The sequence below is a fragment of the Salmo salar genome, chromosome 04 (assembly GCF_965601325.2).
Source record: "Salmo salar chromosome 04, fSalSal1, whole genome shotgun sequence".
NCBI lineage: Eukaryota > Metazoa > Chordata > Actinopteri > Salmoniformes > Salmonidae > Salmo > Salmo salar.
In genome coordinates this window covers 14,444,209-14,459,106 of record NC_138294.1, presented here as the reverse complement: position 1 = coordinate 14,459,106, position 14,898 = coordinate 14,444,209, and the positions used below count along the sequence as shown (strand labels likewise).

General features: G+C 48.4%; 1 protein-coding gene across 2 annotated transcripts in view; it reads right to left on the bottom strand.

Moving 5' to 3' along the window:
• LOC106602231 (rho GTPase-activating protein 7) overlaps window positions 1–14,898 on the bottom strand; it is a 170,252-nt gene that overhangs the window by 9,687 nt on the left and 145,667 nt on the right. For both annotated transcript variants that reach the window (XM_045716410.2, XM_045716411.2), the window contains 5 exons: window positions 13,107–13,188; window positions 9,803–9,866; window positions 4,965–6,661; window positions 3,610–3,789; window positions 168–327 (listed from right to left, as the gene is read on the bottom strand). In XM_045716410.2, the coding sequence (XP_045572366.1) occupies window positions 168–327; window positions 3,610–3,789; window positions 4,965–6,661; window positions 9,803–9,866; window positions 13,107–13,188 (2,183 nt within the window). The remainder of the gene's footprint in view (window positions 1–167; window positions 328–3,609; window positions 3,790–4,964; window positions 6,662–9,802; window positions 9,867–13,106; window positions 13,189–14,898) is intronic.

Genomic DNA, 14,898 nt, shown 5'->3' with positions numbered 1-14,898 from the left:
CCAGGGAAATATACAACTATGCAACCAGGAGGCTAGGAGCTAAATGATGATTGGGGGGGGGGGGGGGGGTGCATGTCTGTGTGTGTATGTTGTGTAATGGGGCTTGAGGAGACAGACAGACAGGCAGACAGGTTAGACAGACAGAAAGGTAGACAGACCGTCTTTACCTGGTCTAGACATTGGCTGCGTAGGTAGCGCATGGCCTGTTGAATGCTCTGGGGCAGGGGCTGACCCGTACGCTGGACGTTAAGCAGCAGAGGCACTCCAAACACATTTCGGTCTTTGTAGTCCCGCACCTTTATCCGCTTCATAAACTTCGGCACAGCCCTGCAACCCACACACAACACACACACATAGAGGGACAGGTTAGAATAGCCAATAACAACTCACACACACACACAGAACATATACACACACGCACACAGAACAGACACACGTACGCACGCACACACAAATGAGTGTACTCACACACACACGGCCACACACACACGGTTTTGCAACAGGAGTAAAGTAGGTGTTGGACTTTGACCTCTGTCCCTGTACTCTGTCACTGTACTAACAAAGCAGCGGTAACATTGTAAATATCCACTACAGAAAGCAGCCAGCATGATGACTACCACACACATCAAACTACAACACTCAATACAACCACTACATTCCAGGGTTCTGCTACTCTGGTCCTGGACAGATTTCAGGGTTTCATTCCAGCCCAACAATAATACACCTGCTATGTGTGCATGGTTTCATTCCAGCCCAACAGTAATACACCTGCTATGTGTGCATGGTTTCATTCCAGCCCAACACTAATACACCTGCTATGTGTGCATGGTTTCATTCCAGCCCAACAGTAATACACCTGCTATGTGTGCATGGTTTCATTCCAGCCCAACAATAATACACCTGCTATGTGTGCATGGTTTCATTCCAGCCCAACACTAATTCACCTGCTATGTGTGCATGGTTTCATTCCAGCCCAACAGTAATACACCTGCTATGTGTGCATGGTTTCATTCCAGCCCAACAGTAATACACCTGCTATGTGTGCATGGTTTCATTCCAGTCCAACAATAATACACCTGCTATGTGTGCAGGGTTTCATTCCAGCCCAACAATAATACACCTGCTGTGTTTGCAGGGTTTTATTCCAGCCCAACAGTAATACACCTGCTGTGTTTGCATGGTTTCATTCCAGCCCAACAGTAATACACCTGCTATGTGTGCATGGTTTCATTCCAGCCCAACAGTAATACACCTGCTATGTGTGCATGGTTTCATTCCAGCCCAACAGTAATACACCTGCTATGTGTGCATGGTTTCATTCCAGCCCAACAGTAATACACCTGCTATGTGTGCATGGTTTCATTCCAGCCCAACAATAATACACCTGCTGTGTTTGCAGGGTTTTATTCCAGCCCAACAGTAATACACCTGCTGCGTTGTGGAGGCAGGAACAACAACTCTCCAGGACTGGAGCTGGAGAAGCCTGTACTGTTTAATCAAACAAGATTTGACAGTATGGGGTCCTTTAGACCTACACCTGAAAGGCCACAGGATATTGTTAATGAGAATTGGTTCCCAACTGACAAACCTAAAAATAAAGGTTGAACACTAAACAAATGGAAAGAGCAGTAGTTTACTGCTACTGTGAATCACCAACGCTAACATTAGCATTAGCACACGCCACGCTACCACCTAGCTAAGGTGTTTTTTTTTCCATGAGAAAAGGAGAACTTGAAAATGCATTGTGTGTGTGTGTGTGTGTGTGTGCGCGCGTGTGTGTTTATACTCTATGTGTGTGTGTATGTGTGTATGTGTGTGTGGGGGTTCTACAGAAGCCTAGCATTCTCCAAGTTTATGAGAGGGAGGATAAACACTGGGGCCGAAAGACAATAGAAACCGGGAGGGAGGAGGAGAAGGGAGAGGGAGGAGAGGGTAAGGAGGGTGGGTTCGTAATGATGTATACATCCGCATCCGCACTTTGTGTTTGTGCCTCAAGCCCCTAACACTGACCATGTCACTGTGTGTGTGTGTGTGTGTGTGTGTGTGTGTGTGTGTGTGTGTGTGTGTGTGTGTGTGTGTGTGTGTGTGTGTGTGTGTGTGTGTGTGTGTGTGTGTGTGTGTGTGTGTGTGTGTGTGTGTGTGTGTCTCTGAATGTCAGGTGTTCTACTGCTCTCCAGGATCGTATAATGGTTTTACAAGAGCACACATGTTTATGGGTGTGTATGTATCATGTGCTTTTAAGTGTGTGTGTGTGTGTCGCTCGCTTCTCAGAAGAATGACCACAGCTTGGTAAATGAGAAGGGAACATGCTACAATCCCAGAAGGGAATTCTGGGTATGCGCAGCCAAGCCTCCAGCTCAAAAATCAAATGGTCTCAGTGATTAAAAGACCTGACATAAGCCTGCCATAAACCTGTCGTAAGCCTGTCATAACTCTTACTCTGCCCCTGCCATCCGGGAGAAGGCGTGGAACTTCTCTGACTCATTGAAGCTGGGAGGGGTGAAGAAAAGCACAGCACTATACAAAGATTTGAGGTGAGGCTGGAGCTATTTGCTTAATCCAGATCATGAAGCTAGGTTAGATAAGAAGATGGAGGGAGGGAGAGGTGGAGAGAGAGAGAGACAGAGAGGGAGACCGAGAGAGAGAAAGAGACAGAGAGGGAGACAGAGAGAGAGAGAAAGAGACAGAGTGAGAGAGAGACAACGAGAGAGACAGAGAGAGGGAGAAAGAGAGGGAGAGAATGAGAGCCAGAGAGAGAGAGACAGAGAGAGAGAGACACAGAGAGAGAAAGAGAGAAAAAGAGAGAGAGAGTAAATTAGATAGACAGAGAGAGAGAGAGAGAGTTGCGGTGAGGGAAGGAAGGGAGGGAAAGAGAAATATAAAAGGGAGAGTGACAGAGAGAATTCCATGTAAGAGAATGATAGAAGAATACATCCCCTGGACTGCAGTCTCAACAGTCCCCACAGACATCCCCAGAAGGCGGAGACACCAAAGGGGATACCGAGTGACATTGGACAATCTGGAACCAGTGGCCATAATCTATAATTGCATGATGGAGAATTATTAGTATTATTAGACAGTATTATTGGGGGGGTTCGGTCATTCTGGTAATTGTCGAGGACTGAGGCTACAGACTCGGCCTCCAGGTCTTCATTCTAACAGTCTGTGCGTGTGAACTCTGTGATTGCCCCCGTCAAAAGATGACAACGTATACCAGTGCACCCGCGTTCCCAGCAATTAGCTAGCCTGGGAAAAGAATGTTGAAACCCCACCCCCCTTACGTTCAGACCCAACAGGCTCCTATTTGTGGGAGAAGAGTGGGAGGAATTCCAACTAGAGGAAAAATAGAGACTATGTTTGTTGTGGTTGTCTATTTGTTTGTAGGCCTAGGCTACAACTAGCGCTATCGGAGCAGCATGCTAGGCTATAGGCTATAGGCTAACAAGGGTTTTTATACATACACTCGATATAATTTTTTGGGGCCTGCATTTTCAGCTGTTTTCGTGTGAGACCTCTTGTGAGAAAAACTTCCAGTGTGTTTGCCACAAACTCCAAACCCAAAGTCTTATGAACCTTGACTATTCAAAATGGCCGCCGACGACGACTCACCAGCTGAAGCCGTGTTTGTTGGTCGGGGTGTGTTTCTCCAGGAGGGCTGTAAGCTGGAGCAGGCAGAGCTTCTGGAGCAGGTTCATCTGCAGTACTGACTGGCAGCCCATCTGCCGCTGGGCCCAGGAGTGACTGGGCCGGTGGGAGGCCTGGAAACTGGGCCAGCGCAGTTTCTGAGGCCTTGGGTAGAGAGAAACATATGTGTTAACCTAATATATTGCACAGCATACAGAACAATACTGAGAGCTATCAGAAGCACAATCAAACTTCCAAATACAAAAACACACATTTTTTTCTTCCAAATACAAAAACAAAGAATTTCATATAAATATGTATCAAATATGTGTGTAAAATATATATATGTGAAAATATATAGGTTAACATATATTAGGGAAAAATAAACAAAACACACAAGTGTTCACACACAGAGACATATAGGAGAAGATACGTCTTCATCATTTTCAGAACTTGAACTGAGGTCATAAAGCCCTCTCCTCTGATGAGGTGACTAGCAGGACATCCATCCAGACGAGTCCTATGACCCCTGTGTTAAGAGATGCTCATTGGGATAACAGGGATTGATCTAGCCCAGAGGATCCCAACTCCGTTCCTCCAATACCCCCAAAACTACACATTTTTATTGTAGCCCTGGACAAGCACACCTGATTCAACTTGTCAACTAATCATCAGGCCCTCAATGAGTTGAATCAGGTGAGTTTGTCCGGTGCTACAACAAAACCGGGTGCTTATGGGGGAACTCAAGGACTGGAGTTGGGAAGCACTGATCTCGCCTGGCTGTCAGCGGGTATGGGAGCGTCGGAAACCTTCTGGAATTCTGCCTGTGGATTCCTGAGGGAATGGCTGCATTGTCACGGAGACGGATCGGCATTCCCGAGGTCCGAGGTATTCACTGCACCTCATCGCCATGACAGCCGGTTACGTAAGGGTCAGGGCTGGGAGAGTCGTCTCAACATGTCCACTCTGCCTGTGTGTTTCTCCCTCCGTCTAACTTTATTTCTTTCTCTTTCTGTTCCTCTACCCATATCTCTCTTTCTCTTTCTGTAACTCTACCCATCTCTCTCTTTCTCTTACTTTCTGTACATCCTTCTTTCTCCCTCTTTCTATGTCTGTTTGTGCACCTCCATTCCACCACCCTCTTTCTCACCGTCCTTCTCACCCTCTCTCTCACCCTTTCTCTCTCTCAACCCTTCATCCAAACACTTAAGAATGTTGAATTGAGCTCGACAGTCCTTCATCTTAACACACAGGACATTTTCTCAAATGGCGATAATAACAATATTGGTGATATCTATAGATTGATTAACAGAGAGGTGATTCATGAATTAATTACTGACCTGTTAGATCTGGTGAGAGAGGCTCCCACTCCGGAGTCCCTCCTCTCCCTCATGGCTTCTTCCCCCTCTCCTTCTTCCCTCTCTCCTTCTCCCAGAGGGTTGCCTGTGCTGTCCTGGTCGCTCCCGTTGTCCGTCTCCTCCAGCCGGTTCTGCAAAGGTGAGGACGGACATGGAGACGCCGAATCCAATGCTGAATCCGAATCCCCCTCTTCTTCTTCCTCTTCGTCGTCCTCTACTCCGGCTGCCACCCTGTCCGTCCAGGTGTTGACGAATCGCTGCAGGCCGTTGACGCATTCCAGCACATCCTCCAACTTTGGCCCCTCCCCTTCTTCGTTGTCTTCATCGTCTTCCTCGCCTTGATAGGCCACGTTGGGCACATTGTCGTAGACACTCAGGCGGCTGTCTGCCGAGCCAGTGGAGCCGCGACGCGTTTGGCATCTGCTACCGAGATAGCGCCTGCTGGCGGCGGCAAGAGGCCTGTTTTCGTCATTTCCACTTTGCGGTGGTTGTTTGCCGTCGCCTAGCGCTTTGGGGAATGTGCCCGGTTTGTGGCCTTCGGGAAGGTAGAAGAAAATCACGCCTTCCTCCTCCTCTTCCTCCTCCCTCTCTCCATTGAGGCGACCACGCTTGCTTTGGTTTTGCTCGGACACTGTCCGGTTACTAGGCTGTTGCTGAGGTGGTTTCTGTCTGGTTTTGGGTAGAGTTGAAGCGGGGGGTTGTTGTTCTCCAGGCGGCTGTAGGAACACGCTTAACGGGTCAAAACCTTCCAGGTACATCCCACCTCTCTTACTGGCCCCCGCAGCAGTGCTGTGGCTTCGGGTTCGTGTCACCGGGCTCGGGGTGCTAACGGCGCTTCCGCTGCTTGCTTCCGATTGGCTACTGCCCGTGCTTCCGGCGCTCCCCATGCTGCCGTTGCTGGTCTGTGTGGAGTAGGATATGCTCCTGTTATGGTTCAGGGTCATGGTTTGGGTCGGGTTGAGGGTAAGGCTGGAGATGTCAACGCAGTTGAGGCGCCGTAGCTTGTCATCGTCTAGTCCTTCTTTGATGACCGGCCCGCTGATCTCCAGTTTGGAAGGCCTTCCCCCGCCGCCGTTCTTCTTCTTGCTATTGGAAGTGGCGCTCCTCAGTCTGATGCTCTCCATGCGCTTGAGGAAACTCTTGGCCCGTGAGCGCGTGCTCTTACCTCCTCTAGTCTCGCTCCCTCCTCCTTCTATCCCTCCTGTGCCCACAATTCCACTGGGCTCACCGTCGAAGGAGAAGTGACCTTGGGTTGTCTCCAATGGTGAGATCGGATGCCCGTCAGACAGCGAGTCCTCGTTGGCGCCGCACGACCCGCCCGTGCCTGAGGAGGAGCACATGCTGGCCATCGAGTTGGCGCGGGTGGCGCCCGCCGCCGGGGTGGCATCGCTAGATGTGGCACCGTCGACTATCCCTCCCTCTCCCATGCTCCCGCTGCTGTGAAGTGAGGCCACCTCAGGCTGCTCGCTGAGATCCGTCAGCACACTCTCGGAGCTCAGGCCCTCGCGGAGCTGCCCCTGACCGGCCGAGGGTCTCTGGACCTGGGAGAAGGGTGGCTGGTTTCCACCCGGGAGGAAGAAGACATCCAGCTCCTCCAGGCGAGACCAGCGCTTGCTGTCCCGCTGGAAGGTCCAAAGGCCACTGATGGCGCATGGCTCTTCCTCGTCTGAATCCTCACTCTGGAGTAGAGAGAGAGAAGACAGAGGGGGGTGGGGGCAGGTTAGCATTTTTCGTCATGAATCTTGTTCTGGAGGCAGCTCTGCAGAGTGGTCACTAGCTGGCACAGCCACAAAGTAATACAATCTGATTTTAAACCTTAACTTAACCCTGACCTTAACCTTAACCACACTGCTAACCCTAATGCCAAACCCTAATCTTAAATTAAGCCAAACCCCCCCCCCCCAAAAAAAAAATCATGAATTTTTACAATATATCCCATGTAGTGGAAGTCTCTCAGTTCTGCCTCTCAGTTTCATGACAATAAATGTCAACCCGCTGGTGACACATTATCACTATAAGAAGAAAAAAAATGCACAAAGAAATTACAATTTAATCAAAAAGACGTCATATTTTCAAGATTTTCTTTCTCTGTTTCATGTCTATGAACAACGTTTTAACATGAAATCTCTTTCTAAAAGGTGAATGGCCATGAAGTCAAACGAGCTGCCCTGTATTCTGTCCAGATGACTTTGTGTGTCCCAAATGACCATCCATTCCCTCAGAGTGCACTACTTGAGACCAGGGCCCATAGAACTCTGGTCAAAAGTAGTGCACTATATATGGAAAAGGGTGCTGTTTGGGACAGAGCCTTTGTGTGAGAGCAGCAGGGATATTCACAGACAGCAGATCAGTAGACATTCCTCAACTCCCTCCCGACCGCTGGAACATTTCACAGAGATAAGATTCACACACAGCTGGTTAATGGTTGTTATTGTGTTGGAACTTATCCCTGACCGTGAAAACGACAACAGAGTCTCTCTATCTGTCTCTCTCTTGCAAACACACACACACACACATACGTCCCGAGGGGAGTCCAGGAAATTCCACCCCGATCCGAGAAGTTTACACGTCAGCCGGCCAGGCTAGGGCAACCCCCCCACCCTCACCCCCACAGAGGTGTAACCATCCTATCGTCCCCACAGGGCCAGTCTGTCCCCCTAATTCTGGAAAGTGAAACTGCTTGCAGAGGGGACCAGGGAGCCGGGGGGCAGAGGAGGGGCGCGGGAGCCTCCAGACTTCACAGGCGCCTCCTTCACGGTGGCTGAGAGCGATGGGGACAAAAGTCCATCAAATAAAACCCCGGGTCCTCATTTTATGACCCCGCTCTCCACTCACCACGACACACACTGGCCTTTCTTACTTCAGCTTTGATCATGACGGCTAGAAACTCTTTCTGTCTGATATACTGACTTTTGAGCTCAATAACAACAATGTCAACACCTAGAACTATCTAGATGGTCAGTCTTATCTTCATCTGCATTCATTCACTCCTGTGGCCGTGGGTGTTTTGACACGTCATAAACAACGTCACATCTCTGATTTCAACAACTACGAGGAAAACACATTTCAAAAGCGGGAGAGATATACACTTACATTTTAGCAGACGGTCTTATCCAGAGCGACATACAGGAGCAATTAGGGTTAAGGGCCTTGCTCAAGGGCACCTCGACAGATTTTTCACCTAGTCAGCTCAGGGATTCGACACAGCAACATTTCAGTCTCAACCACTAGGCTACCTGCCACCCTCTATAGACAGAGTAGGGATTGAAGTCAATGCGTTTCTATGCTGACTAGGGAGGTAAATAACTGTCAGTCTGAACAGAGAGCAAATACCTCCTTTGACCCTCCTCTGTTGACTCCTTGATGAAAGGTGACACAGCGAGGGTTATCCCATTGAATACCAACTCACGCACACGTACACACACACACACACACACACACACACACACACACACACACACACACACACACACACACACACACACACACACACACACACACACACACACACACACACAGAGATCAAGGAACTAGCTTGTTTAAGATTTTAGGTAATTACAGAATGGAAGTTAATGGGAGGAAGATTTTGACAAACAAAGCTTCTTAGTGTCCTGATGGTTTAGTTTGGGGTAGTTTGGTTTAGTTTGGATTAGTTTGGATTGTTTGCGGTAGGTTCTGGGTATCATTGTAACGGCTCTCGTTGGTGGTAGAAGTAGACCAAGTAGACATGGTAAGTGTTCATGATTAGTTTATTCAAGAAACACTAAAACAAAATAACTACAGCAAACAAAACGAAAGCGAACAGTTCTGTCAGGCACAGACACTGAACAGAAAACAAGATCCCACAAAACCCAAAAGGAAAATGACAACTTATATATGATCTCCAATCAGAGACAACGATAGACAGCTGCCTTTGATTGGGAACCACACTTGGCCAAAAACAAAGAAATAGAAAAAATAGACTTTCCCACCCGAGTCACACCCTGACCTAACCAAACATAGAGAATAATAAGGATCTCTAAGGTCAGGGCGTGACAATCATGGCCAATAGCTGGCTTGTTTTTAATTTAACCAATGAAACCACAGGGAGAGAAATGAAAAATGCAAGCTTCCAGGAATCATGCTACTTAAACAGATACATTTACACACACACACACACACACACACACACACACACACACACACACACACACACACACACACACACACACACACACACACACACACACACACACACACACACACACACACACACACACACACACACACCGACTTCAGATGTAGAATCAAGAGCAAAAACATACCGCAGTGACATACTATTCCCTTTTATGGACAATGATATGAGAAAGTGATGTTTGTGTGTGTATGTCTGTATGTGTGTGTTCAGGATCAGGCCTGAGGAAGAAGGGCCAGCCGCGTGAACAGCAAGCCCTTCATTTGGACATAAAAGCTATCTTTCCTTGCCTTGGGCTCTTCACAAAGGGCTTGATAAAAAGACAGGTGCCTTTTCATTAGAAGAGAAGAGAGAGAGACTTTCACACCCCAGGCTATAAGGAGGTCGGAGTTGGAGGACAGGTAGGAAAAACAAAACTGGAGTTGGAAAAGTTCTGAAGAATTAGGGGATTTTGGGGTGTGAAAGAGTGGAAGAGCAGGGTGGAAGAGAAGGGTGGAAGAGGAGGGTGGAAGAGGAGGGTGGAAGAGGAGGGTGGGAGAGGAGGAAGGAAGAGCAGGGTGGAAGAGGAGGGTGGGAGAGGAGGAAGGAAGAGGAGGGAGGAAGAGCAGGGTGGAAGAGGAGGGAGGAAGAGGAGGGAGGAACTTACTCTCTTTCTCTGTGGGGAGATCTCCAGTCTCATCAGGGCACACTTGTTGAGGGTGTTCAGTCTCCTGCAAATAGATACAGATACACAATCAGATACATAAACACACACAGACACACACTTGGAGGAGTCCTGGCAAAAGCCCCAACAACAAGCCTCTGACAGAGACAGACTCCTGAGAGAGAAAAGACAAGAAGAGAGAGAGGAAGAGAGAGTGAGAGAGAGATAGAGAGAGAAGAGGAGAGAGAGAGGAAGAGAGAGAGAAGAAGAGAGAGAGAGGAAGAGAGAGAGAGAAGAAGAGAGAGAGGAAGAGAGAGAGCGAGAGAGAGAGAGAGAGAGAGAGAGAGAGAGAGAGAGAGGGAGGCGAGCAGCTAATGAGGCGCTGAAGGATAAGCCGGGATAAGAGGGGAAGAAGAGAAGGAATGAAAAGAGAGAGAAATCAGCTAGATTGGCGACAAAAAGACGACAAAGGGGGAAGGAGGGAGGGGGAAGCTTATCCCGCTGGACACCTGGCGAGGGGGTGGGGGGTAGTAGTAGTAGTAGTAGTTAGTAGTGGTGTGTGTGTGTGTGGTGTGTGTGTGTGTGTGTGTGTGTGTGTGTGTGTGTGTGTGTGTGTGTGTGTGTGTGTGTGTGTGTGGTGTGTGTGTGTGTGTTTGTGCACTCCCCTCTGGAAAGCTCTGAAAGCAGATCATGTGACAATGGAGGGAGGAAGGGGTTGAGAAAGGGAAGGATAGAGGGAGGGATGGAGAGAGAGGGATTGAGGAAGGGGTTGAGAGGCTCGAATAGACTGATGACTTCTGAAGCCTTGCTTCAATACACTATTCCCTATTTAGTGCACTACTTTTGACCAGGACCCAAACTCTGGTCAAAAGTAGTGCACTATACAGGGAATAGGGTGCCATTTGGGACGTAACCTAGATCAACTGGAAAAGTCCACTCACCCCTGATAAATCTGATAGATGCACTTTGAACAACTGTATTTACATGCATTGAAGTTACTTCACTGGTCCCAGGAGTCAACTGTTCAGTAACAGAGGAGGCTGGTGAGTGGAGGGCTGCTCATAATAATGGCTGGAATGGAGTCCAAATTGCAGGCGTCTTGAAGGTAAAATTGGGATCATGTATACTCTGCCAGTGACCATAAAAATTAAAAAAATAATAAAAAAACTATAATAATAAAAAATAAAAAAATTAGAATATTATAATAAAAGAAACAACAAAATAAAAATGAACAAAAAAATAACGGAGAGCTATGTACAATGGGCAAACTTAGGAAAACAACGTATTTGTGGTAAGTGCATGTGGGCCACCATCTTTATGCACCCCCGCTATTGAAAGTGACACCATAGGAGCTTTACCACTGACATGACATTATATAACATGATAGATAGCCCTTTAAATGTTACCCACAACCCCTTGGGCCTAGAAGCCACCCAGGTGTGGCGAAAGGAGGGAATGTTCTAGATTTATTTTCTTTAAAAACGACAACAAGAACATAGCGTGACCGTGGAGACGGAGCGAGGAGGGAATGTGGAGAGATAAGACAAGAGAGATGGAGAGAACAGGACAACGGTACAAAACGTCTCTAATTGGAGAGAAGTAAACATTCACAGCCCCACGGTGCATGTATCATACCTCATCACTTAGAGAGAGAGAGAGGGGGAGGGCAGAGAGAGAGGACAGAGAGGGAGGATGTATGGAAAAGCTGAAGAGATAGAAGCATAATGAAAGAGAAAGGCGTAGAGAGAGGTAGAGAGAGAAAGAAGAGAGATAGAGAGAAAGAGGCCGAGGGAGAAAGGAGAGGCTTATCGCGTTCCTCTTTCATCTCAAACCCAACCTGCAGAGCATGCCATCTTTGAAGATATACTTTCTTCGCTATCTTCACTATGCTTTCCCCTATTGCAGACAAGATTAACAGATAGACAGATTTAGAGAAGAAGAAAAAATAAATAGACAATGGAACATAAAAGTGGGTGAAGGTTGAGAAAGAGAAGAGGTGAGGAGGACATAGAGAGGTGAGGAGGACATAGAGAGGTGAGGAGGGAAGAGAGCTGAGGAGGGCATAGAGAGGTGAGGAGGGAAGAGAGAGGAGAGGAGGGAAGAGAGAGGTGAGGAGAGGAGGGAAGAGAGAGGAGAGGGGGAAGAGAGAGGAGAGGAGGGAAGAGAGAGGAGAGGAGGGCATAGAGAGAGGAGGAGGGAAGAGAGAGGAGAGGAGGGAAGAGAGAGGTGAGGAGAGGAGGGAAGAGAGAGGAGAGGGGGAAGAGAGAGGAGAGGAGGGAAGAGAGAGGAGAGGAGGGCATAGAGAGAGGAGAGGAGGGAAGAGAGAGGAGAGGGGGAAGAGAGAGGTGAGGAGGGAAGAGAGAGGTGAGGAGGGAAGAGAGAGGTGAGGAGGGAAGAGAGGTGAGGAGGGAAGAGAGAGGTGAGGAGGGAAGAGAGAGGTGAGGAGGGAAGAGAGGTGAGGAGGGAAGAGAGAGGTGAGGAGGGAAGAGAGGTGAGGAGGGAAGAGAGAGGTGAGGAGGGAAGAGAGAGGTGAGGAGGGAAGAGAGAGGTGAGGAGGGAAGAGAGAGGAGAGGGGGAAGAGAGAGGTGAGGAGGGAAGAGAGAGGTGAGGAGGGAAGAGAGAGGTGAGGAGGGAAGAGAGGTGAGGAGGGAAGAGAGAGGTGAGGAGGGAAGAGAGAGGTGAGGAGGGAAGAGAGGTGAGGAGGGAAGAGAGAGGTGAGGAGGGAAGAGAGAGGTGAGGAGGGAAGAGAGAGGAGAGGAGGGAAGAGAGAGGAGAGGAGGGCATAGAGAGAGGAGAGGGGGGAAGAGAGAGGAGAGGGGGAAGAGAGAGGAGAGGAGGGAAGAGAGAGGTGAGGAGGGAAGAGAGGTGAGGAGGGAAGAGAGAGGTGAGGAGGGAAGAGAGAGGTGAGGAGGGAAGAGAGGTGAGGAGGGAAGAGAGAGGTGAGGAGGGAAGAGAGAGGTGAGGAGGGAAGAGAGAGGAGAGGAGGGAAGAGAGAGGAGAGGAGGGAAGAGAGAGGAGAGGAGGGCATAGAGAGAGGAGAGGGGGGAAGAGAGAGGAGAGGGGGAAGAGAGAGGAGAGGAGGGAAGAGAGAGGAGAGGAGGGAAGAGAGAGGAGAGGAGGGAAGAGAGAGGAGAGGAGGGCATAGAGAGAGGAGAGGGGGGAAGAGAGAGGAGAGGGGGAAGAGAGAGGAGAGGAGGGAAGAGAGAGGAGTGGAGACCTACAAGAATGCTCTACAGGTTCAGTTGTTGACTTCTGGAGAAGTGAGAGATGAAGAAAAAGAGAAGTGGAGGAGAAGGAGAAGTCTCACCTGCACAGAGCCTCGATGGCATCCCGGTCCAGGAAATCATGGTCCCTGGTCACAGACACAATTTCAATGGGGAACAAGCCATCTGAAACCGAGAGGGAGAGAGATACAGAGAGAGAGGGAGAGAGGGAGTACATTTTTTAATGTCTTTAATTGCACCAGCAAGCAGACACAATCCATTGCAAACTAACATTTACAAAAATGTAACTCGCTGTCACTACTGTCTTCACAAATGTCACCCTCTTCCTTTCCTCCCCCCACACACAACCCACACACATCCGACACACACCACAATGAAAGCTAAGAGGAAGTGGCGTCTTAGCTGGCCAAACAAACACAGCTGTACCATTCAGACCTGGGCAGCAGGGGGGTGAGTGTGGGCGGGGGTTGACAGTAGAATGACAATAGGTACTCCCCCATTAAAGGAGTCCTCTGATTATCTCACTCTCTCTTCTCTATATCACTCTATTAAAGGGGCAAGTTGGGATTCAAACTCACTCTATTAAATGGGCAATCTGGGGTTCAAACTCACTCTATTAAAGGGGCAATCTGGGGTTCAAACTCACTCTATTAAAGGGGAAATCTGGGGTTCAAACTCACTCTATTAAAGGGGCAATCTGGGATTCAAACTCACTTTATTAAAGGGGAAATCTGGGATTCAAACTCACTCTAAAAAATGGTGCCCTACTTTTAACCAGGGCCCGTACGTTTCTGGTTAGAATTAGTGCACTATAAATGGAATAGGGTGACATTTGGGACTTGAACCCCCACTCATGTCTGCTGATGAAGATTTGAGTAAAAACATGTGAAAGAAAAAGAGAGATTCATCAATTATAAAGGAATGTATTGGACGGAGACAAGAATGCAATGATGACTCTAGTCGGGGTATCCTACAGATCCTTGTCTCCTAGCTACCTAGTCCGCCTCCCAAATGGCCAAATGGCACCCTATTCCATTTATAGTGCACTACTTCTAACCAGAAACGTACGGGCCCTGGTTAAAAGTAGGGCGCCATTTTTTGAACGCAAGCCTAAGGGCCAACGGTGATTAGAAAACGACGGCTTTTCAGTTTAACCTTTCACAAGCTGTACTGTGACAGTACTATCTGCCTTATCTGCTGTGGGGCAGGAGTCCCTTACAGCCAGAGATAATAGAACACAGAATGTGCTAGGATAAAGACTGGGGGGAATGTGTCATGTGTCAGCACGAATTCTGTACTCATCAGAGTGACCTGGTATGAGTCAACATAGCTCATCACAAATCTGTCGGATGGACGGTTTGGTGTGTGTGTTGGTGTGTGTGTACCTCTCTTTGTAATCGTGTGTGTGCACCTCTGTGCGTGTGTGCTTCTCTCTGTGTATGTGTGTGCTTCTCTCTCTCTCGTGTGTGTGTGTGTGTGTGTGTGTGTGTGTGTGTGTGTGTGTGTGTGTGTGTGTGTGTGTGTGTGTGTGTCGGCTGTCACACACAACCTTAATCACCTCTCCAAAAACATGGCGAACGCCCCAGTGTCTTGGTAGATAGAACACCCAGCACGGTTCAATGGCAACGACTAACGAACTGTTGACAAAGCTAGTTATATCATGCTTTAAGGTCTCTCGGATTACATAAAAGGGTATGGGCTGTGCAGGCACGTTTTCAGGTTACGTATGAGAATACCTTTTGGCTTTAGGGTTTTGGTAATTGTTTCACTTGTGTGTCTGCAACATTGAGGTTCACTGAGGCAAAACAAAAACACACAGCTGGCACCTCAGGAATGTGTGTGTGTGTGGTGTGTGTGTTTCTGCATAAGCAAGGC